General features: G+C 35.9%; 2 protein-coding genes across 2 annotated transcripts in view; both read left to right on the top strand.

Annotated features, from left to right (window-relative positions):
- Nucleotides 1-6,615: 6,615 nt before the first annotated feature.
- On the top strand, nt 6,616-7,906 carry LOC131623081 (ervatamin-B-like). The gene is made up of 2 exons (XM_058894108.1): nt 6,616-7,062; nt 7,278-7,906. The coding sequence occupies exons 1-2, from the start codon at nt 6,636-6,638 to the stop codon at nt 7,856-7,858; spliced, it is 1,008 nt and encodes a 335-aa protein (XP_058750091.1). The 5' UTR covers nt 6,616-6,635; the 3' UTR covers nt 7,859-7,906.
- Nucleotides 7,907-9,584: 1,678 nt separating this feature from the next.
- The window catches only part of LOC131595789 (senescence-specific cysteine protease SAG12-like), a 40,696-nt gene continuing 23,122 nt past the window's right edge, over nt 9,585-27,158 (top strand). Inside the window, exon 1 of the mRNA XM_058868263.1 lies at nt 9,585-10,011. Within this exon, the coding sequence (XP_058724246.1) occupies nt 9,585-10,011 (427 nt within the window). The remainder of the gene's footprint in view (nt 10,012-27,158) is intronic.

Here is a 27,158-nt window from a genome sequence, read left to right as displayed (position 1 = left end):
GCTTCCAAGAATGGTAGATTGACCTTTAAATTTTTGAACAAGGTAGAAAACTTATCAAAGCCTTTATCCTTTGAATCCTTCTTTATCACTCGGGAGGGAAAAGGAAGCTTGATCACTGGTTTAGCATCTTTCTTAATTTTTTCTTCAAAAGGCTTAAGCGGTGGTGCAACAACTTCAGGCTCTTTCAGATTTTCTCTCACCTCAAGATCTACCTCTATGACGAAGTTGTCATCTATTTCCTCTTCTTTTTCAGAATATGCAGCTTTCTGACTTCTTTTAATGACAACATTAATTTTCTCTTGGGTTTTTGGGTTTGCCATAGTTGAGCTTGGAAGGGTACCTTGTGCATGTAGAGTTAGATGTTGTGCTATCTGCCCCACTGGAACTTCCAAAATTTTATTTGAAGCGGTGGTGTTCATGTGGTTTTTTCTTGTCTCTTCTTGAAACTGTGAACATTGTCCAAACAATCTTTCAATAGCCACTTCCCACTCTTCCTTATGAGGGCCTTGTTATTGTTGATCTTTTTAAGAGAAGTTTGGATGATTCTTCTACCCAGGATTATAGGTGTTAGAATACGGATTGTTTTACCTCAGGAATTTGATTTCTTCAATCTGCTTGGGAGTAGCAACACAGTATACAGTTTGGTAAGAACCATGGAAAATTTCACAACTTACAAGTTAAGCTTGTTGAACTCAAGCCACCTGTTGTGTACCTATATTCATAGCCTTCAGTTTCTTTTCAACTTCAGCAGCTGTTGCATCTTCAACCCTAATTTTGTTGGTTTCTATCTTCAGATCAATTACTCCTTCAAGTTTGCTTGTACATCTGTCATACAATTCCAAATGCTCATTTGCAGCTATCGCTTCAATGATCTTGATGATACTAAAGGCTGTTGTGAAATTAGTTGAGCCTCCAGCTGTTGTGTCAATCTACTGCTTTGTATTGATTTTGAGCCCGTTGACAAACATCTGTATCTGTTTAGTTTTGTCCATATTGTGTGTTGGACATGCCATAAGAGTCCTTTTGAACCTTTTATAGGCATCCCCTAAAGACTCACCCTCCTTTCGCTTGAAGTTCATAATTTCATACCTTTTTCGTAGAAAGACTGACGCTGGAAAGTATTCATTCAGGAAAGCTTTTTCCATCTCTTCCCATGATGTGATACTGCCCGCTGGTAGAGAATAGAACCACTCCTCTGCCTCTTCCACTAGAGTGAAAGGGAACATCCTGAGCCTTTTTGCTTTTTCAGTGTGACCGTTAATTTTTAGAGTGGTGCTCATGGTAAAAAATCCTCGTAGATGCTTGTTCGCGTCTTGGTTAACCTTTTCGGTGAAAGGTTTCCTTTCTAGCTAATTAATGGTGCTTGGGTGGAGTTGAAAGTTGGCAGTATTTACCGGTTGGTTGACAATTGTTTGTCTTCCCCCAGTGTGTTTGCAGCACCGTAATCACCAAGGAGCCTCTCAAGAGGAGGAGGATTTTCACCCATAATTTCTGGTTCACTTTTAGATTCCGAACTTGAATGAGATGATTTGCTCTCTTATTCTACTTCTAGTTTAGCCAATCTAGCTTTTCTACACCTTTCGTGCAAAGTTCTTTCAATTTCTGCGTCAAAGTGAAATTCAGCTAAGGTCTTACATCGAATAAAAGATTAGACAATTATTAGATCGAGGAATAATAATTAAAAACAAAAATATGCGGAAATTAAAATTTTAGTTGCAGAGCAACAAAATTATAATTGAAATAAATCAAAGCTCAATCATCTTCAGTAGTCCCCGGCAACAACACCAAAAACTTGATCGGTAAAATAGCAAGTGTACTATTTTTCACCGATGTAGTTTTAATGGGAAAATGCCAAGTATCGAATCTCAAGGACTGCTTGACGATACGGAGTTTTGCAATAATTTTAATTACACAAAAGTTATAAAAGGTTTTGATCGGTTTCTTTAAAAAATTGCAATTAAATTAAATAACTATAATATTAGAATGATGAACAAAGATGAGTAGGTTGCTAGGGGTGGTGAGTGATTCTTCCTGTTACAACTTGCTTTCTCAATGCAACAACTAAATTATCACAATTGGTTATTGGTTCTCAAGATTATCTAATTCTAATTCCCTAGAGAATGGATCTTTGACATCACAACCCAATTACTATGTCCATAGATAATTATAATTATGATCAAGCATTCCAATATCGAGAATTTCCGGTTATGATAAACTATACCTAGTCCTGGGTGATAGTGATTACCATATCTTTTACTCAGATCAACAAATAATCGTTGTCCAGCTAAAATTATTAATAAAGATTCAATATCCATTTTTTTGACGGTTAAGGCATTAATAACAGTCGTAGAATAAATCAGAGATATGAAAACCAAATTGTTATTTCATATGATAAACAAAGTTATAATATTCAAAATCAGGGTCACACCCTAGAAATAGGGGGTTTATCTACTCATAAGGACAAAAATCATAGTTTGAATTGTAAATATTACAGATAAATAAAGGGAATCAGATCAGATCTTCAATGGCCAAAGCTCATAGAAACCTTCAATCCTTGCATCCAATCTGAGTTATCCATCTTCTCCAATATATTTTCGCACCCAAAATTATCCCACCCTTGTCCCAGCGCGATTTTCTCCTTTTATTTCAGAAATTCTGGGCTTTTCAGCAAAACAAGTCCAAACCTTCATGTTTACACGCGTCTAGGCACGCGTCTGGTGAAGTGACACGCGTCTTGAGATGCGTTTTGGTAGCATATGGTTCTTTTTCTCTGGTTTACACGCGTCTAGGACGCGTTTCATCAGCCTGGGGCCCCTTTCAAGCTTCACACGTGTCTGGGGACACGTTTCAGTAGAGACTGGGATTTGTTTTACTTCCACACGCGTCTAGGGATGCGTTTGACCAGCTAATGCGCTTTTCTTCAGTTTTGTACTTTTTCGCGCTGATTTATGCCCTTTTCATTTACTTGAGTCTACAAATACTCAAACAAACAACCAAAGCATAAAATGATGAATAATGAAATAAAACACTTAATAACATAACTCAAAGATAACTAAACACAACGGTAAAAACATGGGTAAAAACCACTGATCACCTGCCCAGATGTAGGAGAAGGCTAGGTTGCCTGACTCCTTTCTCTCTGCACAGAAGCGTGTCGTGCTACCATATCGTGTCTCAATCAAGATTCTCTGTCAATCACTACTTCTGTAGAAGCACAGAAAAAATGTTAACTCTCAAACCAATGTTGAAAACAAACTTGAAAACACATAAAGGAAAAAACCGGAAATGTACTTACGATTTTGTTCTTGATAAAAATCGTAATTATATTTTTCGGTTTCTCCTGCGATTTTAGAGGTCCGTTAATGGCACCCCACCCCCACAAAAGAAAATAAAATAGCCATTGATCATTTAAAAGACATGTCTAACACCTTAGTAATGATTTATAATGTTGAAAACAAGCCACAAACTCTTAATTTCTGACCTAAAACACACATGCAGCTCCTTATCGTAGTTATATTTCTGGTTAGGTCCAACGTTAATGTCTATTATGGGGCAAACAGGAAATGCATTTCCAATTTTAAAGGGCATTTTTGAAATTCACATAGTGCGTTAGGAAAACAGTGGGTAGAATAAGAATTTTCCATACTGAATATGAAATTACACTTCAACAAATATGAATTGTGATATAGGTTGTAATATGATAAAGTTTCTGGTCAAATATATTTTCTTTTGTTAGCTCGTTGTATTGGAGAATTTATTCTTAAATTCATTGCTTTCGTCCTCTTTTTTCTCAAAAATAAAATAAAATAATATATTACTAGAATAAATTTATTAAATTGAGATTTTATTCAAAAGTACCATAGTAAGTTCAACAAAATAAAAATAAAATTCCTTTATAACACTATTTTTTAAAAATTATGGGGAAACAATTACCAAATTCAAGCTTTAAATTGTAATAGATAAAAACTTTGTTATCGTTGGTCAAATACAAAAAAAAGTATCGTATTATGACTATATTTATTAAGAGTGTTCAAATCTTAATTGATCCAAGTAAAAATAGTAAATAGATTACAAAAAATAAATTAAAAAAAATGAAATATTATTTGATGTGTTTGGATGTCAATTTGTAAAAATTGTTGGGTTCGGTTTGGATTTCGGATTGAGTTTTCAAAATCAATCCGAACTAAACCAAACTATATATATATATATATATATATATATATATATATATATATATATATATATATACAAAAAAAGTACCGTATTATGACTATATTTATTACGAGTGTTCAAATCTTAATTGATCCAAGTAAAAATAGTAAATAGATTACAAAAAATAAATTAAAAAAAAACGGAATATTATTTGATGTGTTTGGATGTTATTTTGTAAAAATTGTTGGGTTCGGTTTGGATTTCGGTTTGAGTTTTCAAAATCAATCCGAACTAAACCAAACTATATATATATATATATATATATATATATATATATATATATATATATATATATATATATATATATATATATAGGGAGCGTATCCGGTGAGAACTGATATCTATTGTGAGAAACGAGAACTAATGATATCAATCATCGGATTTAATTAACGCTTAAGATTTATTTATTCTGTATAGAGACCACCTTATTGAATATTTTCTATTATAATTAAGATCTTAATAAGGGAATCTCCCCATAAATATTTTTCTATTTGTTATTCTAATATTTAATATAAATTAAGGACTAACTCTTTTTCTATTTTTTGATTTGACAAAATTAAATAAATAACAGAATTTAAATTTTTAATTTTCCCCAACATCCAATATGCACCACAATTACTATATTATTATTAAAATGGTGGAATTTATTTGAAATTGTCCGATTTATAGGATTTATATAAATAAATAATATTCTAACTTGCAAATAAATAAATTAATCAAACTAAAATATATTATCTAATATTTTTAATCAAATTAAAATATAAGTAATAAATAATTAATGTATTTTTCTTAAAAATGGTCACAATAACAGAACTTGTAAACATAAAAAATTTCCAAACTTGCACATAAATAAATTAAGCAAATTAAAATATAATAATTTCACATTCTTTAATATATTTAACCAAATCAAAATATATCAATGTGTTTTTATATAAATGGTAGTTGATTTTATTTATAATATTTTTTATACTTTAAAATTAATATAGTTCTTTAATTTATATTTTATAATTCATATAATTTTATTCATTACATAATTATAACTATATTGATCTATAATTTATTTTGATGAAAAAAAGTTGAATGTTCTAATATATTGATCTATATTTTACAGTATAAATATATACATGATAAATAAAATCACCTTTTTAGTTTTGAATGTTGAACTATTGTGACTATTTTAGATAAAAACTCATTATTGGTTTATTATCAATATATTCATTTGAATAAAAATATTAAAGCAATTTAAGTGATTAACTATATTTTTATTTGTTTTATTTTTTTACTTTTGAAAGTTCTATTATTTTGATCATTTTAAATAAAATCACATTATTGATTTATTGCCTATTTGCAAGTTAGAATATTATTTATTTTTATAAATTCTATAATTATGACCATTTTAAATAAATTCTACCATTTTAACAATACTTTAATAATTGTGGAGTTTATTGGATATTGAAAAATTAAAAATTTAAAGCCTATTATTTATTCAATTTTGTTAAATAAAAAAATAGACGATGTTAGTCTTTAATTTATATTAAATATTAGAATAATAAATAGAAAATTATTTATGGTAAGATTCTATTATTATGAATTTATAAATCTTAAACATTGTAGAAAAGCAATTCAATAAGGATCTCTATATAGAATAAATAAATCATAATCGTCAATTAAATCTGATGGTTCAAATTGTTAGTTCTCGTTTCTCACAATAGATATCAGTTCTCACCGGATACGCTCCATATATATATATATATATATATATATATATATATATATATATATATATATATATATATATATGGGACATATCAAATGAGAACTTTGGCTATTATGAGAACTGAGAACTTTAAATAATAACCGTACGATTTAAAATCAATGTCTCAGATTTCACTTAAATTTTAAAAGACAATAATTAATAGATAGATTCTGATTTAAATACATATCACACCAATGCATATCTGAGCATTGATTTTAAATTGTACGGTTGTTATTAAAAGTTCTCATTCTTATGATTTGGAGTAAGTGTTGAACACTTACTCTTGGAGTCAATATAACCCTCCTCATATATATATATATATATATATATATATATATATATATATATATATATATATATATATATATATATATATATATATATATATATATATATATATATATATATATATATATATATATATATACTTTTGGTAAAAAAACACATCTTAGTTATTTCCTATTATAAATAATATTAATGATAATATATTATATATCTTTTTTAATACATGATTTCTTTTTTTAAAAAACATAATATCTTTTTTTTTAAAAACATAATTTCTTTTTTGGTACATGAATTATCATGTTTATAAATATCCATATCTTCACTCATTTTCTTCAAATCAATTTTTTTAAAACACTATCTTCCTTAGCTACCTAAAAGAAAAATGACGTATCTTCCTATTGTTTGTGTCATGATCTTGTGGGTATGTCCATACGCTGCCATGTCAAAAACATTGCATGAATTATCTATTGTTGAAGCACACCAACAATGGATGATTAAATATGGACGCACATACACAAATAATTTTGAGATGGAAAAACGATTACAAATATTTAAAGAAAATTTGGAATACATAGAGAAGTTTAATAAGGCGGGTAATAAAAGTTACACACTTGGCTTAAATCAATTCTCAGATTTAACTAGCGAAGAGTTTTTGGCTTCATATACTAGAAAAAAAGTTCCAAGCCAACTTTTTTCCTCCAAAATGATATCAAATACAAAATTATTTAATGTGACTGATGAAGTTCCAACAAATTTTGACTGGAGGCAACAAGGAGCGGTCACCGATGTTAAGAAACAAGGCACTTGTGGTAATTATAATGACTCTTTTGCTTATATTTTTTAGTAATGCATGTTGTTTTTAATTAGTCATTTTAGTCTTGTTACATTTCTAAATAATAAATCAAACCATTCATAAGAAAATATTCTTAGAATTCCAATAGCAAAGGATATTTTTTATGAAAATTGATTTTGTGTTTTGAAGAAAAGATAAAATATTAATTTAATCAATATATTTTTGTTGAAGGATGTTGTTGGGCTTTTGCCGCAGTGGCAGCTGTAGAAAGTATTTTCAAAATCAAAACTGGAAATTTAATTTCATTATCAGAACAACAATTGGTTGATTGTGATTACAAGAGCAGAGGTTGCATCGATGGACATATGCATTTTAGCTTCGAATATATAATTCAAAACCATGGTATTGTTAAAGAAACTGATTATCCGTACAAGGAAAAAAAACAAACCTGCCAAATAAATGGGAACATACAACCAGCAGCTCAAATAAGTAATTGGAAATCTGTAACTACCAATGATGAAGAACAATTACTGCAAGCTGTGGCACAACAACCGATAGGAGCTCTTATCGCAGTTGGTGAGGAATTTCATGCATACAAAGAAGGAATATATACTGGACCATGTGGAAAATTTATTAACCATGCGTTACTTATAGTTGGTTACGGTGAAAGTGAAGGGAAGAAATATTGGTTGATTAAGAATTCATGGGGTACAGGATGGGGTGAGAATGGCTACATGAGGTTGTTAAGAGAAGGTGATGGAACTTCAGGTCATTGTGACATTGCATCGTATGTTGCTTACCCTGTTGTTTAATACTTATTTCAAATAAGTATTATTGTTATCTTATAAATAAGCTTCATATTTTGCTCATTCACAAAATTATGAAAAATAAAATTATAATACGTTGTTCTTTGAATCTCTTCTTATTCTCTCCATTTTAATCATGGTTTTAAATGAAATTTTGTTAAAACAAAAATGGATGCTACAAAATAATATCTTGGAGAGAGGTGTTGTTACTGATACATTTATTCTCTATTTTTATGTTAAAGAACATATTTATTGTTACATCTCTACCGACCAAAATCATGAAAGCCTTATGGCAATCGCAACACGAATGCTATTTAAAACCTTAATTCAAACTGTTAATTATAATTTTACATGTCATATGATAGATTGATATTAGTAATCAATATTTCATATAATACATTTCATGCCAACACTTTCACCACGGCCAAAAAAAAAAAGAGGAATAATTTCATGACACACCATTTTTTTTAAATACCATCTATCACTCATTTTTTGAATATAACTTAGGGGAAAAGTAATTCACGACACACTCATTCATTAAGTTTCACCCTAAATCTAACTCATTTATCACCGTTCCAAACTCGTATACATTATTCTTTGGGATGAATTACAAGACAGATAAAATATTGAAGATTATGTGTTGTATGTTGTTCTTCTAACACCAACCTTGAACAAAACAAATTTCTAGCTATTGCAATCTATCTCAGATAGTTGTGTTTAGGTTATTGTTGTTGTTTCCAGTTTGAAGAAATTGGATGAGGCAGAAAATTATATATTCTATTGATGACTATAATTATTAAGAGTGTTCAAATCTTAATTGATCCAAGTAAAAATAGTAAATAGATTAAAAAATCTAAATTTAAAAATAAACGAAATATTATTTGATGTGTTTGGATTGAGTTTTCAAAATTGATCCGAACTAAACCAAACTATACATATATATATATATATATATATATATATATATATATATATATATATATATATATATATATATATATATATATATATATATATATATATATATATATATATATATATATATATATATATATATATATATATATATATATATATATGAGAATGCCATATTTATATGAGAATATGAGAATGAGTGTGAATAATTGGATTTTAAAATAAATGGTGGAGATTATGGGTGAATATTTTTTCTCTCTCTCCTACATCATTTATTTCAAAATGTAGGAGAGAGAAAAAAAGATTCACCCATAATCTCCACCATTTATTTTAAAAAGCATTATATATATAGGGCATATCATACGAGAATGCCGTATATATATGAGAATGTGAGAATGAATCTGAACCATTGGATTTTAAAATAAATGATGGAGATTATGGGTGCATCTTTTTTTTCACTCTCCTACATCATTTGTTTCAAAATGTAGGAGATAATGACATTCTCTTATGATATGCCATATATATATATATATATATATATATATATATATATATATATATATATATATATATATATATATATATATATATATATATATACTTTTGGTAAAAAAACACATTTTAGTTATTTCCTATTATAAATAATATTAATGATAATATATTATATATCTTTTTTAATACATGATTTCTTTTTTTAAAAAACATAATTTCTTTTTTGGCACATGAATTATCATGTCTATAAATATCCATATCTTCACTCATTTTCTTCAAATCAATTTTTTAAAAACACTATCTTCCTTAACTACCTAAAAGAAAAATGACATATCTTACTATTGTTAGTGTCATGATCTTGTGGGAATGTACATACGCTGCCATGTCAAAAACATTGCATGAATCATCGATTGTTGAAGCACACCAACAATGGATGATTAAATATGGACGCACATACCCAAATAATTTTGAGATGGAAAAACGATTACAAATATTTAAAGAAAATTTGGAATACATAGAGAAGTTTAATAAGGTGGGTAATAAGAGTTACACACTTGGCTTAAATCAATTCTCAGATTTAACTAGCGAAGAGTTTTTGGCTTCATATACTAGAAATAAAGTTCCAAGCCAACTTTTTTCCTCCAAAATGATATCAAATACAAAATTATTTAATGTGACTGATGAAGTTCCAACAAATTTTGATTGGAGGCAACAAGGAATGGTCACCGATGTTAAGAAACAAGGCACTTGTGGTAATTATAATGACTCTTTTGCTTAATTTTTTTTGTAATGCATGTTGTTTTTAATTAGTCATTTTAGTCTTGTTACTGTGAGATATTGGATCGAACTCTAGTATGGTCGAAGGGTAGCTTCTTGGTTCAACAGGATTAAGCATGAAGTCAAAGGTTGTTCACATGCTTGTGTCGAAGATGCTAGGGTTGTTAGCATGTTAAATTAGGTTTAATGTTTAAACCCTAATTTGTTAAGTTAGCTTGTTTATTAAGTTGGCTTGTGTAATGGGCCTTGCTGAAAAAGCCCATTAGTTAGTATGTTAGGTTTTATAAATAGCATACTAGTCTCTCATCATTGCTAAGCTGCAAATGTAACACCCTTCTAAACCCCGCGGAAATTAACATTAAAATCAGAGTAAAACATGAAGAAGAGTATTACAACGCCAACAAAATAAACAATATTCATGTCATGCCATAAAGGAACGATAAACCAAAAATTATTCAGGTAGCATGTTAACACAGCGGAATATTCCTAACAACTGAATAATCAAACATCTGGAGTCGAAGACTCATAATTCAACCACAAACCATAAACAAAACAGAAGTTTATCAGCCAATCCTAAAATAACGTTCCCGGTGTTACACGACCAGAGCATGACACTGACCCAACTGACTCTAACGAACTACTTGACGAGCTAATCCTCACCAAGTACACAAGCTACTCCTCAATCTGAAAAATAACAACAGTAAGGGTGAGTTTCATTCGCATTAACAAATGTTATAGGTATATAAACAATGCAACTTCATCCATACATTATTCACCCAAATCAATTATATTCAGATAATATAGCAACATTCATACCAAATACACAAAAATCATAACATTGGACAACTTCCATTCATGTTACAATTATACACAACAACCTAATGCAATGCAACTAAATGCATGTGGTACCAAACATGGGATAACCCATCTCACCGATCCACCACCATAAAGATTCGGCTACTTCTCTCACTAATTCCACACAATGGGAATTAGCTACCGCTGTCCCACCACCATAAGGGATACAGCCCACAACATGATTATGAAATGCATGTATCAACCATAACATGCTCATCATCAACATTAATCAACCAGATATCATAATCATCAACCAATGCAATAACAATATAATCCACCACAACCAATTAAATCAAGTGTTTAAATTAAATTCGAGTCACAACTCAAACACCGTTTTATTGCATATCTCACTGAATTAGTCTCACTATGTTCGAAACGACACATCAAACAGACTAACAGTTAAAAAGTTATACATCGATAAACTTTAACCAAAAGAAATCCAAACAGCACAGCACGCGGCGCCAACATCCACACGCGGCGCGAAACGAGGAAAAGTTACGCCTTCGCGGCGCCAACACAGGTACGCGGCGCGACCTGTGCGTATCAAAACATCTTACCATTCAGTCCACCTGTTCGCGGCGCCACCCTGTGCACGCGGCGCGAACCGGTGATTTCAGAAATCGCAACCTGCAGAAAACAGCATTCTATGCCTCCCAAATACTCTCAAATCATACCAGTACGAGTTTCAGCAGAATAAACCACACATACGACATAAAATGCACGTTTACACATACTGTTAATCAGGTTTAACATCATTGTTCATCACCAATCATCATTCACAACCTAAATTGCATCAAAGTTCTATAACCCCAAAACCCCAAACCCGACATATAATCCAATTCGAAATCCTAACATACAAATTCCATCGAATCATTCATACATCCCATAATAGAGGTTAATGAGAAGAATCCCCCCTTACCTCGATGTCGAATTCTTGAATTCTCTTCCTCTTCGCACTTGCTCTTCTCCCAATTTCACGTTCAACTCTTCTGCTCCCTTCTTTGGTTCTCTTTTCACAAAATACTCCTCTATTCTATTTTATGAAAATATAACTTAATTTTAGAAAAAGGGCTTTGCACTGATACACCCCCCAACTGCTACTTACAACACTGGCCCATTAGCCTTATTTCATCCATATTTCCCAAATAATCCAATTAATTCTAATATTTAATAAAAAAATTAATTAAATTAAATAAAGAATTTTATGGGGTGTTACAACCCTCCCCCACTAGAAAAGTTTTCGTCCTCGAAAACATACCTTAGGCAAAGAGTTCTGGGTAGGAGTCCTTCATTTGGCTCTCCAATTCCCATGTAACATTTCCACCGGCTGGTCCTCCCCAAGCTACTCTGACCAACGCTATCTCCTTGCCACGCAATTGTTTCACCTTCCGATCTTCAATCCTCGTAGGCAAAGCTTCAACTGTCAGATTATCCTTTACCTGTACATCATCCACTTGGATAACATGCGACGGATCAGCAATGTATTTCCTCAACTGCGACACATGGAATACATCGTGCAGATTCGCAAGTGTCGGTGGTAACGCAATGCGATACGCCACCTCTCCCACTCTTTCTGAAATCTGAAACGGACCAATAAAACGCGGAGTTAATTTCCTTGACTTTAGAGCTCGTCCGATACCAGTCATAGGTGTAACTCTCATAAACACGTGATCTCCTTCTTGAAACTCAAGAGTTCTCCGTCTCTTGTCATGATAACTCTTCTGACGACTCTGAGAAGCCTTCATCTTCTCCTGAATCATCTTAATCTTTTCTGTCGTTTCTTGAACAATCTCTGGTCCAATCACCGCACTTTCGCCAGATTCATACCAACACAACGGCGTCCTACATCTCCGACCATACAAAGCTTCAAACGGAGCCATACCAATACTCGAATGATAACTATTGTTGTAGGTAAACTCAATCAAAGGCAGATAACTATCCCAAGTACCACCTCTTTCCAACACACAAGCACGCAATAAATCCTCTAGAGATTGGATAGTTCTTTCTGTCTGTCCGTCCGTCTGCGGATGATAAGCAGAACTCAATCTCAGCTTAGTACCCAAAGCCTTCTGCAAACCTTCCCAGAATTTGGATGTAAACCTTGGATCTCTATCTGACACGATACTCGAAGGAATACCATGTAAACTCACTATCTTCTCAATGTACAATTGAGCCAGCTTCTCCATTGGGTAATCCATTCTCATTGGTATAAAATGAGCAGACTTAGTCAACCTATCCACTATGACCCAAATGGCTTCATAGTTCTTCACCGTTCTCGGCAATCCAGAAACAAAATCCATAGATATACTATCCCACTTCCATTCCGGAATAAATAACGGTTGCATAGCTCCATATGGTTTCTGATGCTCAACCTTCGACTTCTGACAAGTTAAACAAGCATAGACGAATTCAGCTATTTCTTTCTTCATTCCAGGCCACCAAAACAGCCTCTTCAAATCATGATACATCTTGGTCGCACCAGGATGTATACTCAATCCACTACGATGTCCTTCTTCGAGAATACTCCTCCTCAATTCAGAAACATTAGGAACACAAACACGATTACCAAACCTTATAATACCATTCTCGTCGATTCTGAATTCACCTCCCTTGCCTTGGTTAATTAGAGTCAATTTATCCACTAACTCTACATCAACTTTCTGACCTTCTCGAATCTCTTCCAGAATGCCACTAGTCAACTTCAGCATGCCCAACTTAACACTGACAGGAGTGTCTTCGCATACTAAACTCAAATCTCGGAATTGTTCAATTAAATCCAATTCTCTCGCCATAAGCATAGACATATGCAAGGACTTCCTACTCAAAGCATCGGCAACAACATTTGCTTTACCCGGATGGTAATTCAGTTCAAAATAATAATCCTTGAGAAATTCTAACCATCTTCTTTGTCTCATATTCAACTCTTTTTGATCAAATAAATACTTCAGGCTCTTGTGGTCACTAAACACCTCAAACCTCGAACCATACAGATAGTGTCTCCACAATTTCAACACAAATACCACTGCTGCCAACTCTAAGTCATGAGTCGGATAGTTTCTCTCATGTACCTTGAGTTGCCTCGACGCATACGCGACTACCTGTTGATTCTGCATTAGTACACCTCCTAGTCCCAACAATGAAGCATCGCAATATACAACAAAAGATTCCGCCGGATTCGGCAAAATCAAGATCGGTGCACTAGTCAATCTCCTTTTCAATTCTTGGAATCCTTCTTCACATTTCGAATCCCAGATGAATGCTTGACTCTTCCTAGTCAACTTAGTTAACGGTAACGCTAACTTCGAGAAACCTTCAATGAACTTTCTATAGTAGCCCGCAAGACCAAGGAAACTACGGATTTCGGAAACTGACTTCGGAGCTTCCCATTGAGACACTGCTTCTACTTTCGTTGGGTCAACGGCAATACCATCTTTAGAAATTACATGCCCAAGAAAGCTTACTTCACTTAGCCAGAACTCACACTTTGACAGTTTCGCATAAAGTTTCTTTTCCTTCAGTAGTTCTAATACCACTCTCAGATGCTCTGCATGTTCTTCTTCACTCTTAGAATATATTAGAATGTCATCGATAAATACCACCACAAACTGATCCAAATAAGGATGGAAGATCCTATTCATATATTCCATGAAAACCCCCGGCGCATTAGTTACTCCAAATGGCATCACTGTATACTCGTAATGACCATACCTCGTTCTAAATGCTGTTTTCTGAATATCGTCCGTCTTCACCCGAATCTGATGATATCCCGACCTCAAGTCAATTTTGCTAAACACACTCGCACCAACCAGTTGATCCATTAAATCATCAATCCTCGGTAATGGATACCGATTCTTGATAGTAACTTTATTCAGCTGTCTATAATCCACACACAGTCTCATAGAGCCTTTTTTCTTCTTTACCAACAACACCGGCGCACCCCACGGCGACACACTAGGACGAATGAATTCTTTTTCCAGTAACTCTTCCAGTTGACTCTTCAATTCTGCTAATTCAGATGCCGACATACGATACGGCGCCATCGACACAGGACTAGTCCCAGGGATTAACTCAATAGCAAATTCTACCTCCCTCTCTGGCGGTAACTCTCTTACATCTTCTGGAAAAACTTCTGGAAATTCACATACTACTGGTAAATCACTACTCACCGCTTTCTTCTTCACTTCCATGGATGCAATCAACATAAACACGGCGGCCCCGTCCTTCATGGCTTCATCCACTTGTCTAGCAGTCATTGCTAAATCCTCGACTCTGACATCCTCAGGAAAAATAACTGTCTTCGTGAAACAGTTGATATGAACCCGATTAAATTGCAACCAATTCATACCCAGGATGACATCAAGTTGTTCCAACGGAAGGCATACTAAGTCCATTCCGAACTCTCTACCAAAAATATCAATTGGACAGTTCAAACAGGCAAACGAAGTAGTCACTGAACCCGACGCAGGAGTGTCAATGATCATACTTCCATGAATATCAGATATTTCCAAGTTCAGACGTTTAGCACAATCCAATGAAATAAACGAGTGAGTTGCTCCAGTATCTATTATTGCAATTAAAGGAGTGCCATGGATAAAACACGTACCTTTAATCAATCGATCCTCCGGAGTAGTCTCTGAACCTGATAAAGCGAAAACTTTACCCCCAGTTTGATTCTTCTTTGGCTTAGGACACTGTGGACTGATATGGCCCTCTTCACCACAGTTATAACAAGTCACAGTCCTTCCCTTGCAGTCAGCAGCAATGTGGCCTGCTTTACCACACCGGTAGCACTTCTTCTCTTCACTTTTGCACTCGTGAACACGATGTCCAGGTTCCCCACACTTAAAGCACTTAACAGGAGCACTAGAGTCTCCCCCACTAGGCTTCTTCCAGCTTCCAGCTTTATAATTACCTCTACCATATGGTTTACCACGGTCCATAGGCTTCTTCCCTTTCTTGTCAACTAACTCACGGGAGTGAGATGACTTCAGCTTCAGGTTGTCCTCTTCGTAGATTCTACTACAATCTACCAAATCAGCAAACCGACGAATCCTTTGGTACCTGATTCCCTGCTTAATTTCATCACGGAGACCATTCTCGAACTTAACACACTTCGAAAATTCGCTCGCTTCATCATTGTTATAGTGGACATAGTACTTTGCTAGCTCCACAAACTTGGACGCATACTCTGGCACAGTCATGTTACCTTGTGTCAGCTCCAAAAATTCAATCTCTTTCCTGCCTCTAACATCCTCAGGAAAGTACCTCCGCAAGAATTCTCTCTTGAACACAGCCCAAGTGATCGCTACACCTGCAGATTCAAGTTCATCTCTACTAGCCATCCACCAATCATCAGCTTCTTCAGACAGCATGTGAGTCCCGTACCTCACCTTCAGATTTTCAGCACAGTCGATCACCCTGAAGATCCTTTCAATTTCCTTCAGCCACTTCTGAGCGCCTTCGGGATCGTGCGTGCCTTTGAACAAAGGAGGATTGTTCCTCTGAAAGCTATTCAGCTGCCTGTCAGCACCAATACCAGCTCCATTGGCATTCCCTCCCAACACACCAGCAATCATGCCCAGAGCCTCAGCGATCGCGTCGTCATTTCTTCCCCCTCTTCCGGCCATTGTTCTGCTAAATATCAGACAATATTCATTAGAACAAGAAGTATCGACAGTGTCAACTTTACACTAGTCGTATACGAAGGATTAACCGACACTAAGACTCTGACTCAAACGACCGACTATGCTCTGAAACCACTATTGTAACACCCTTCTAAACCCCGCGGAAATTAACATTAAAATCAGAGTAAAACATGAAGAAGAGTATTACAACGCCAACAAAATAAACAATATTCATGTCATGCCATAAAGGAACGATAAACCAAAAATTATTCAGGTAGCATGTTAACACAGCGGAATATTCCTAACAACTGAATAATCAAACATCTGGAGTCGAAGACTCATAATTCAACCACAAACCATAAACAAAACAGAAGTTTATCAGCCAATCCTAAAATAACGTTCCCGGTGTTACACGACCAGAGCATGACACTGACCCAACTGACTCTAACGAACTACTTGACGAGCTAATCCTCACCAAGTACACAAGCTACTCCTCAATCTGAAAAATAACAACAGTAAGGGTGAGTTTCATTCGCATTAACAAATGTTATAGGTATATAAACAATGCAACTTCATCCATACATTATTCACCCAAATCAATTATATTCAGATAATATAGCAACATTCATACCAAATACACAAAAATCATAACATTGGACAACTTCCATTCATGTTACAATTATACACAACAACCTAATGCAATGCAACTAAATGCATGTGGTACCAAACATGGGATAACCCATCTCACCGATCCACCACCATAAAGATTCGGCTACTTCTCTCACTAATTCCACACAATGGGAATTAGCTACCGCTGTCCCACCACCATAAGGGATACAGCCCACAACATGATTATGAAATGCATGTATCAACCATAACATGCTCATCATCAACATTAATCAACCAGATATCATAATCATCAACCAATGCAATAACAATATAATCCACCACAACCAATTAAATCAAGTGTTTAAATTAAATTCGAGTCACAACTCAAACACCGTTTTATTGCATATCTCACTGAATTAGTCTCACTATGTTCGAAACGACACATCAAACAGACTAACAGTTAAAAAGTTATACATCGATAAACTTTAACCAAAAGAAATCCAAACAGCACAGCACGCGGCGCCAACATCCACACGCGGCGCGAAACGAGGAAAAGTTACGCCTTCGCGGCGCCAACACAGGTACGCGGCGCGACCTGTGCGTATCAAAACATCTTACCATTCAGTCCACCTGTTCGCGGCGCCACCCTGTGCACGCGGCGCGAACCGGTGATTTCAGAAATCGCAACCTGCAGAAAACAGCATTCTATGCCTCCCAAATACTCTCAAATCATACCAGTACGAGTTTCAGCAGAATAAACCACACATACGACATAAAATGCACGTTTACACATACTGTTAATCAGGTTTAACATCATTGTTCATCACCAATCATCATTCACAACCTAAATTGCATCAAAGTTCTATAACCCCAAAACCCCAAACCCGACATATAATCCAATTCGAAATCCTAACATACAAATTCCATCGAATCATTCATACATCCCATAATAGAGGTTAATGAGAAGAATCCCCCCTTACCTCGATGTCGAATTCTTGAATTCTCTTCCTCTTCGCACTTGCTCTTCTCCCAATTTCACGTTCAACTCTTCTGCTCCCTTCTTTGGTTCTCTTTTCACAAAATACTCCTCTATTCTATTTTATGAAAATATAACTTAATTTTAGAAAAAGGGCTTTGCACTGATACACCCCCCAACTGCTACTTACAACACTGGCCCATTAGCCTTATTTCATCCATATTTCCCAAATAATCCAATTAATTCTAATATTTAATAAAAAAATTAATTAAATTAAATAAAGAATTTTATGGGGTGTTACAGCAAATCCTAATTTAGGGTGAGAGAGGTTATTTGTTATTCTCGTAAACTTGTAATCTTGTTTTAAGAGAAAGTAAAAGAATAACAGTTATAACCAATTCTTGTGTTCTTCTTCTCCTCCCTAATTCCCTATTATATTTTGTTATTGGTATCGTTTTTCACAACAAATTGGTGCGGTGAGCATGGAGAAGATGTCTTCAACAAAGTATGAGATTGAAAAGTTCACAGGAGTGAATGATTTCGGTTTGTGGCGCTTGAAGATGAAAGCCCTACTGGTTCAGCAGGGTTGTTTGGAAGCGTTGAAGGGAGAGGCAGCCATGAATGCTGCATTAACGGCAGCGGAAAAGACAACTATGATCGAGAAGGCACACAGCGCAATTTTGTTGTGCCTTGGAGATAAGGTTCTCAGGAAGGTATCAAAGGAGACGACAGCATCAGGGTTATGGGTGAAACTTGAAAGTTTGTACATGACCAAATCGCTGGTAAATCGAATCTACCTGAAGCAAGCTTTGTATTCATTCAAGATGATTGAAGATAAAGTGTTGGCTGAGCAGTTGGATATGTTCAACAAGCTGATTCTTGATCTTGAAAATATTGATGTGAAGATCGATGATGAAGATCAAGCGCTGTTACTATTGTGTTCTTTGCCTCGATCACATGCTAACTTCAAAGAAACTCTCTAGTATGGAAGGGAGTCCCTGACGTTTGAAGAAGTTCAACCAGCCTTGTATTCTAAGGACTTGAATGAACGAAAGGAGCATAAACCTTCGACTGTTGGTGAAGGTTTGGCCGTTAAAGGGAAATTCTTGCGAAAGAATGGTAAGTTCAACAAGAAGGGCAAAAGCCAGTCGAAGTCTTACAGTGGCGAAGCATCTGGCATTCGATGCTATCATTGTAAGAAGGAGGGTCACACAAGAAAGGTGTGCCCTGAACGCCTAAAAGATCATGGAGGTAAGGATAATGGCAATGCAGCCATTGTTCAAGATGATTTCGAATCATCTGATGTTCTTGTGGTTTCAAGCAGTGACTCGAGAAGAGAGTGGATTATGGATTCAGGTTGCACTTGGCACATGACTCCAAACAAAGACTTGTTCGAGGAATTATGTGATCAAGATGGTGGATCAGTATTGCTGGGAAACAACAAGGCTTGCAATATTGTAGGTGTTGGATCTGTAAGGTTCAAGCTCCATGATGAGTCAACAAGGTTGTTGACTGAAGTCAGGTATGTTCCTGATTTGAAGAGAAATCTACTTTCTCTTGGTGACTTCGACAAGAGATGATATGTTTTCCAAGGAGAGAAAAATATCCTAAGAGTCATGAAGGGGTCGAAGGAAGTCTTGAGAGGCGTGATGAAACAAGGCTTGTATACCCTTGAGGCTGAAGTTGTAAGTGGTTCGACAAATGTTGCATTCACGAAACCTTTGTCGAAGACAAAAATCTGGCACATGAGATTGGGCCATGTCAGTGAAAGAGGTCTGGTCGAATTAGGGAAACAAAATCTGCTTGGTGGAGACAAATTCGAAAAGCTGAAGTTTTGTGAACCCTGTGTACTTGGAAAATTTTGCAGAGTGAAGTTCAAAAAAGACAAACAAAGAACACATGGATCCCTTGACTATATCCATGCTGATCTTTGGGGGCCTGCAAGGTGTACATCACATTCTAGAGCGAGGTATTTCCTATCCATAGTAGATGATTATTCCAGGAAATTATGGGTATTCATCCAAAAGACTAAGGAAGAAACTTTTGAGAATTTCAAAAGTTGGAAGACTCTGGTTGAAAATCAGACTGGCAGAAAGGTCAAGAGGTTAAGAACCGACAATGGCCTTGAATTTTGTAATGAGGCATTCGACAGCTTTTGTGTTGCCTCTAGTATTGCAAGGCACAAAACTACTGCAGGTACTCCACAGCAAAATGGTTTGGCCGAAAGGTTTAATCGAACTATTTTGGAGAGAGTCAGATGTATGTTGACTAGTGCGGGGTTAAAGAAGGTGTTATGGGCTGAGGCTGTTTCGACAGCAACATATCTGATAAACAGATGTCCTTCGACAGCGTTAGATATGGAGAAACCTGAAGAAGTTTGGTCGGGACATCCACCAGATCTTGACAAACTGAGAGTATTTGGTTGCGTAGCCTATGCTCACATTAGGCAAGACAAGGTCGAACCTAGAGCTCTAAAATGCATGTTTATGGGATACCTTTGAAGGAGTCAAAGCTTATAGACTATGGTGCCTAGATCCAGGTCACATGGGGTGTATCACCAGTCGAGATGTAGTTTTCAATGAAGCTGAAATGGCTTTTAAGAAAACTGATGATGTTTTTCGAAGTACAGAAACATCTGACGAAGAGTTGGAACAGGTAGAGATTCCTGTTGAGGTGGAGCATGTTCATGCTGAATTGCATATCCCTGATGAAGTCGAAGAAGAAGCAGAAGATGCTGAGGAAGTTGAGGAAACTGACGATGACTACCTATTATCGAGAGATAGGTCGAGAAGAGTCATCAAGGCACCTCAGAGACTTGGGTATGCAGATCTTATAGCTTATGACTTAATCTCTGCAAGTGAGGTTCTAGATGAAGAACCTAGAGACTACAAGGAAGTTATGAGGAGTCGAAATAAGACTGAATGGTTGAAGGCCATAGATGATGATATTAAATCTCTTCATGATAATCACACTTGGGAACTGATCAAGAAACCTGCTGGGGCAAGGTTAGTCAGCTGTAAATGGATTTTCAAAGTTAAGGAAGGAATCGAAGGAGTGACGTCGAAAAGATACAAGGCAAGGTTAGTTGCAAGGGGTTTCACTCAGAAAGAAGGTGTCGACTTCAATGATGTGTTTTCTCCTGTTGTGAAGCATAGGTCCACTCGAATGTTGCTTGCCATGGTGGCACAGTTCGACCTTTAACTGGAACAGATGGATGTGAAGACTGCGTTCTTGTATGGTGATCTAGATGAAACAATCCTGATGAGGCAACCTGAAGGGTATGTCAAAAAGGGGAAGGAAGATTATGTGTGCAAGCTAAAGAGATCTTTATATGGGCTGAAACAATCTCCTCGACAATGGAATAAGAGATTCGACAAGTTCATGGCACGCATAAGTTTCATTAAAAGTCAGTTCGACCACTGTGTTTACTTCAGATTTCGACCTGGTAATTCATTTGTTATTTTGTTGCTTTATGTGGATGATATTCTCATAGCAAGCAACAATGTCAAAGATGTGACGAGGGTGAAGGCTGAACTCAATAAGGAGTTCGATATGAAGGATCTGGGAGCTGCTTCTAGGATTTTTGGAATTGACATTCGAAGAGAAAGAAAGAAGTCAAAGTTATGCTTATCTCAAGAGGCATATCTACGGAAGATTCTCGAAAAGTTTGGAATGTCAAATTCGAAGCCAGTTGTGACTCCAACAAACCCTCAATTCAAGTTGAGTATTGATCAGTGTCCCAGTACTGATGTCGAAAGAGCCTATATGAATAGCATCCCATATGCTAATATAGTTGGTTCTTTGATGTATGATATGGTCTGTACTAGATCCGACATAGCATATGCAGTAAGTCTTGTAAGCAGGTACATGGCGAATCCTAAAAAGGCTCATTGGAAAGCATTGAAGTGGATTTTAAGGTACATAAATGGGTCTCTGAACAGAGTCTTAATTTATCGTGGAGCCTTGGGTGAAGATAGTAAAGCAACAATCAAAGGATATGTCGACTCTGATTATGCAGGTTGTGTGGATTCTAGAAAATCTATTTCTGGATATGTTTTCACTATGTTTGGCACAACAATTAGTTGGAAAGCAACACTTTAGAAGGTTGTTGCTCTATCAACCACTGAAGCAGAATATATTGCTCTCACTGAAGCTGTGAAAGAAGCATTGTGGCTTGAAGGTTTTGCAAATGAGCTGAAACTTCAAGGTCAAGGTATCACTGTTAAATGTGATAGTCAAAGTGCAATACACCTGTCGAAGAATTTAGCCTATCATGAGCGAACTAAGCACATTGATGTTAGGCTGCATTTCGTCAGAGGAGTAATCGAGCGTGGAGAAGTCCAAGTGCTGAAGGTTTCGACTGAAGATGTAACACCCCATAAAATTCTTTATTTAATTTAATTAATTTTTATTAAATAATAGAATTAATTGAATTATTTGAGAAATATGGATTAATAAGGCTAATGGACCAGTGTCGCAAGTAGCAATTGGGGGGTGTGTCAGTTGCAAAGCCTTTTTCTAAAGTAAGGTTGTATTTTCCTAAAATAGAAAAGAGGAAGATTTTGTGAAAGGAGAACCAAAAGGGTGAGGAAAAGAGCTGAACGTGAAATTGGGAGAAGAGCAAGAGTGAAGAGCAAGGGCATCCAAGAATTCGACATCGAGGTAAGGGGGATTCTTCTTATTAACCTCTATTATGGGTTGTATGAATGATTCAATAGAGTTTGTATGTTAGGATTCTGAATTGGATTGTATGTCGGGTTTGGGGTTTTGGGGTTTATAGAACTTTGGTTCGATTTATGTTGTGAATGATGATTGGTGTTGAATAATGATGTTAAGCATGATTAGAAGTATGTGTAAATGTGCAAATTGTGTTGTATGTGTGGTTCAATTTCTGAAATTCGTACTGGTATGATTTGGAGAGCATTCGGGAGGCATTGAATGCTGTTTTCTGCAGGTTGGGGTTTCTGAAATCGCAAGTTCGCGCCGCGTGCATAGGGTTGGCGCCGCGAACAGGTGGGCAGAATGCCAGGATGTTGTGATACTCACAGGTCGCGTCGCGTACCTGTGTTGGCGCCGCGAAGACGTAACCTTTTTCTCGTTTCGCGTCGCGTACAGGTGTTTGCACCGCGAATAGCTTGGCTGAGAGCCAAGGATTTTTGGAACGCTCAGTTCGCGCCGCGAACCAAGTTGGCGCCACGTGCTGTTGATGTTTGAGATTTTTTTTTTAAGTTTCACGATGCATAACTTTTTAACTGTTAGTCCGTTTGACGTGCCGTTTCGACCACCGTGAAGCTAATTAAGCGATTTACGAAATAAAATAGTGTTTTGAGTTGTGACTCGATTTTATTTTAAAAATGCTTGATTTAATTAGTTGTGGTGGTTTATGCATACAACTGCACTGATGAATGTTTTGGCTATTAACTCGTCTTGGTTGTGATTGATGATTAATATACATGTGTTGCTGATGTAAAATGTATATTTGAGTTGGTTGAAAAATAGCGTAACTATTGTGTGGCTATTGTTGTTGCATTAGTTGATGATTATGATTGTTCGGTTGTTTGGTATTGATGATTAGCATGCGGTATGTGATGCATGCATTTCATAATCATGTTGTGGGCTTTATCCCTTATGGTGGTGGGACAGCGGTAGCTAATTCCCATTGTGTGGAATTGGTGAGAGAAGTAGCCGAATCTTTATGGTGGTGGATCGGTGAGATGGGTTATCCCATGATTGGTACCACATGCATTTAGTTGCATTGCATTAGGTGTTGTGTATAATTGTGACATGAATGGAAGTTGTCCAATGTTACAATTTGTGTGTATTTTGGTATGAATGACTGTAATTGATGAATGTTACTATACTATCTGAATATAATTGAATTTGGGTGAATAATGTATGAATGAAGTTGTATTGTTTATATTCCTATAACATTTGTTAATGCGAATGAAACTCACCCTTACTGTTGTTATTTTTCAGATTGAGGAGTAGCTTGTGTACTTGGTGAGGATTAGCTCGTCAAGTAGTTCGTTAGAGTCAGTTGGGTCTGTGTCATGCTCTGGTCGTGTAACACTGGGAACGTTATTTTGGGATTGGTTGATAAATCCTTGTTTTGTTTATGGTTTATGGTTGGATCATGAGTCTCTGACTCTGGATGTTTAATTATTTAGTTGTTAAGAATATTCCGCTATGTTAACATGATATCTGAATAATTTTTGTTTTAGAATAAATTTTGTTTTATCGTTCCTTTACGGAATGACATGAATTTGCTTATTTTATTGGAGTTGCAATACCCCTTTTCATGTTTACTCTGATTTTTGTTAAATTTTCCGTGGGGGTTTAGAAGGGTGTTACAATAGTGGTATCAGAGCATAGTCGGTCGTTTGAGTCAGAGTCTTAGTGTCGGTTAATCCTTCGTATACGATTAGTGTAAGGTTGACACTGCCGATACTTCTTGTTCTAATGAGTATTGTTTAATATTTAGCAGAATAATGGCCGGAAGAGGAGGAAGAAATGACGACGCGATTGCTGAGGCTCTGGGCATGATTGCTGGTGTACTAGGAGGGAATGCCAATGGAGCCGGTATTGGTGCTGACAGGCAACTGAACAGTTTTCAGAGGAACAATCCTCCGTTGTTCAAGGGCACGCACGATCCCGAAGGCGCTCAGAGGTGGCTGAAGGAGATTGAAAGGATCTTCAGAGTGATCGATTGTGCTGAAAATCTGAAGGTGAGGTATGGGACTCACATGCTGTCTGAAGAGGCTGATGATTGGTGGATGGCTAGTAGAGATGAACTTGAATCTGCAGGTGTAGCGATCACTTGGGCTGTATTCAGGCGAGAATTCCTAAGGAGGTACTTTCCTAAGGATGTTCGGGGCAGGAAAGAAGTTGAGTTTTTGGAGCTGACACAAGGCAACATGACGGTACCGGAATATGCTTCAAAGTTTGTTGAGCTGGCCAAGTACTATGTCCACTATAACAATGATGAAGCGAGAGAATTTTCGAAATGTATTAAGTTCGAGAATGGTCTCCGTGATGAAATTAAGCAGGGAATCAGGTACCAAAGGATTCGGCGGTTCGCAGATTTGGTGGATTGTAGTATGATCTATGAAGAGGATAACCTCAAGCTGAAGTCATCTCACTCCCGCGAGTTAGTTGACAAGAAAGGGAAGAAGCCTATGGACCGTGGTAAACCATATGGTAGGGGTAATTATAAGGCTGGAGGTTGGAAGAAGCCTAGTGGGGGAGACTCTAGTGCCCCTGTTAAGTGCTTTAAGTGTGGGGAACCTGGACATCGTGTTCACGAGTGCAAAAGCGAAGAGAAGAAGTGCTACAGGGGTGGTAAAGCAGGCCACATTGCTGTTGACTGCAAGGGAAGGGCTGTGACTTGTTATAACTGTGGTGAAGAGGGCCATATTAGTCCACAGTGTCCTAAGCCAAAGAAGAATCAAGCTGGGGGTAAAATTTTCGCTTTATCAGGTTCAGAGACTACTCCAGAGGATCGATTGATTAAAGGTACGTGTTTTATCCATGGCACTCCTTTAATTGCAATAATAGATACTGGAGCAACTCACTCGTTTATTTCGTTGGAATGTGTAGCAACCTGCCTAAAAAATTATAACTTAGAGAGTCGCCACCTATTCTGAAGGGCGAATAGGAAACCCTAGGCAGTATAGATATCGGGGTAAGATACTATATTCAGGTCGAGGGAAGGTGTTAGGCACCCTCAACCCTTTCCTAAAGGCTAACATTTCAAAGATGAAGGTTTGTGGCAAAAGATAAAGAAAGATGACAGACATTAAATAGAGTTAAAGGCTAATTATTTGAACATGATTAGAGTTTGGAAGAGGGGGACTCGCCTTGTTGCCAAGTGCCTACGTACCTCCTTAGGGAGGATCAGAGTCTACGTAGTTCGGGGAATGGATTGCACGCCTTAGAGTTGAATTGAATGTATTTGAATTCGTTTTGAAGTTGTTTTGAAATGCGAATGTTCGAAGGTATTTTGAGTTACCTTATCGTAGTTGTGAACATCGCAGTGTTGAAACACCGTAGCATCGTGGTTTAGTGTATTTTGAGTGTTTTAGGATTTGGGCGTACAACCCTGGTTTGATTTAGCACTATTAACCGCGACGATCAATAGATTCAATCGCCATAGTCAACAGATTTGAAGTTGTATCGTTACCAATTTTAATCAATTGATTTGATTATTACTGATAACGAATTATGGTATTTTTTAATAATTATGAATTGATTTGCATTGTTACCCCTCGCAATCGATTGATTCGATTAAAAAGAATAACAAATTTGAAGTTAGAAAAAGGATTAATCATCACAACTAATAAGATAGTTGCAACCATTTAATCGAATATAATTGAATTGCATTTTAATTAAATAGAATTTTAATTAAAATTATTGTTGACCACAGCGATTAATCGATTTAATCGGCACGAACAACAAATTGACATTTTAATATAAATATCACATAATAATTTATTTATAAAAATAATTATTATATAATTAATATATATTAAAAGGTATTTTAATTAAAACAAAATAAATAATTAAAATTAATTAAGCTAATAGGATTAGAATTCAGTGTGGTTATGTTAGAGGTACATGCTATGGTCATCAGCTAAGGGGCGTTAGATTAAGCTGGCTAATGGAATCAATAGCCAGATCATGAGGGTGCATGGCGTCTATAGGATTGTACACGCAGGGAATCGCATCGCTGGAGACAAATTTGAGAAAAAAACATGGAGAGGGCCAGGGATCGAACCCTGGACCCTAGGGACAAACACCACACGCGTTTACCACTTCAACTAGCGTGGCTAGTTGTTAAACAAACACAACCAGAACAAGATATACGCAACTAAAGCTATACCCAGCAAACAAGCGCGAAATTTCAAACAGGCCTATCACATCATGCCACCTCATCATCTTCTTCAACAAAACCTGCAAATATTCTTTTTACAGCGCTTGTACAAGCAAGCTGTAAAAAACTTATATCTTTTACACCTATCTATCACAAAAACCAACCAAAGGCATGCCAAAATCCAAATTA

Source organism: Vicia villosa, linkage group LG1 (genome assembly GCF_029867415.1).
Source record: "Vicia villosa cultivar HV-30 ecotype Madison, WI linkage group LG1, Vvil1.0, whole genome shotgun sequence".
NCBI lineage: Eukaryota > Viridiplantae > Streptophyta > Magnoliopsida > Fabales > Fabaceae > Vicia > Vicia villosa.
Note: the sequence above shows the minus strand (reverse complement) of the source record. Positions and strands in the feature narration are given on the sequence as shown.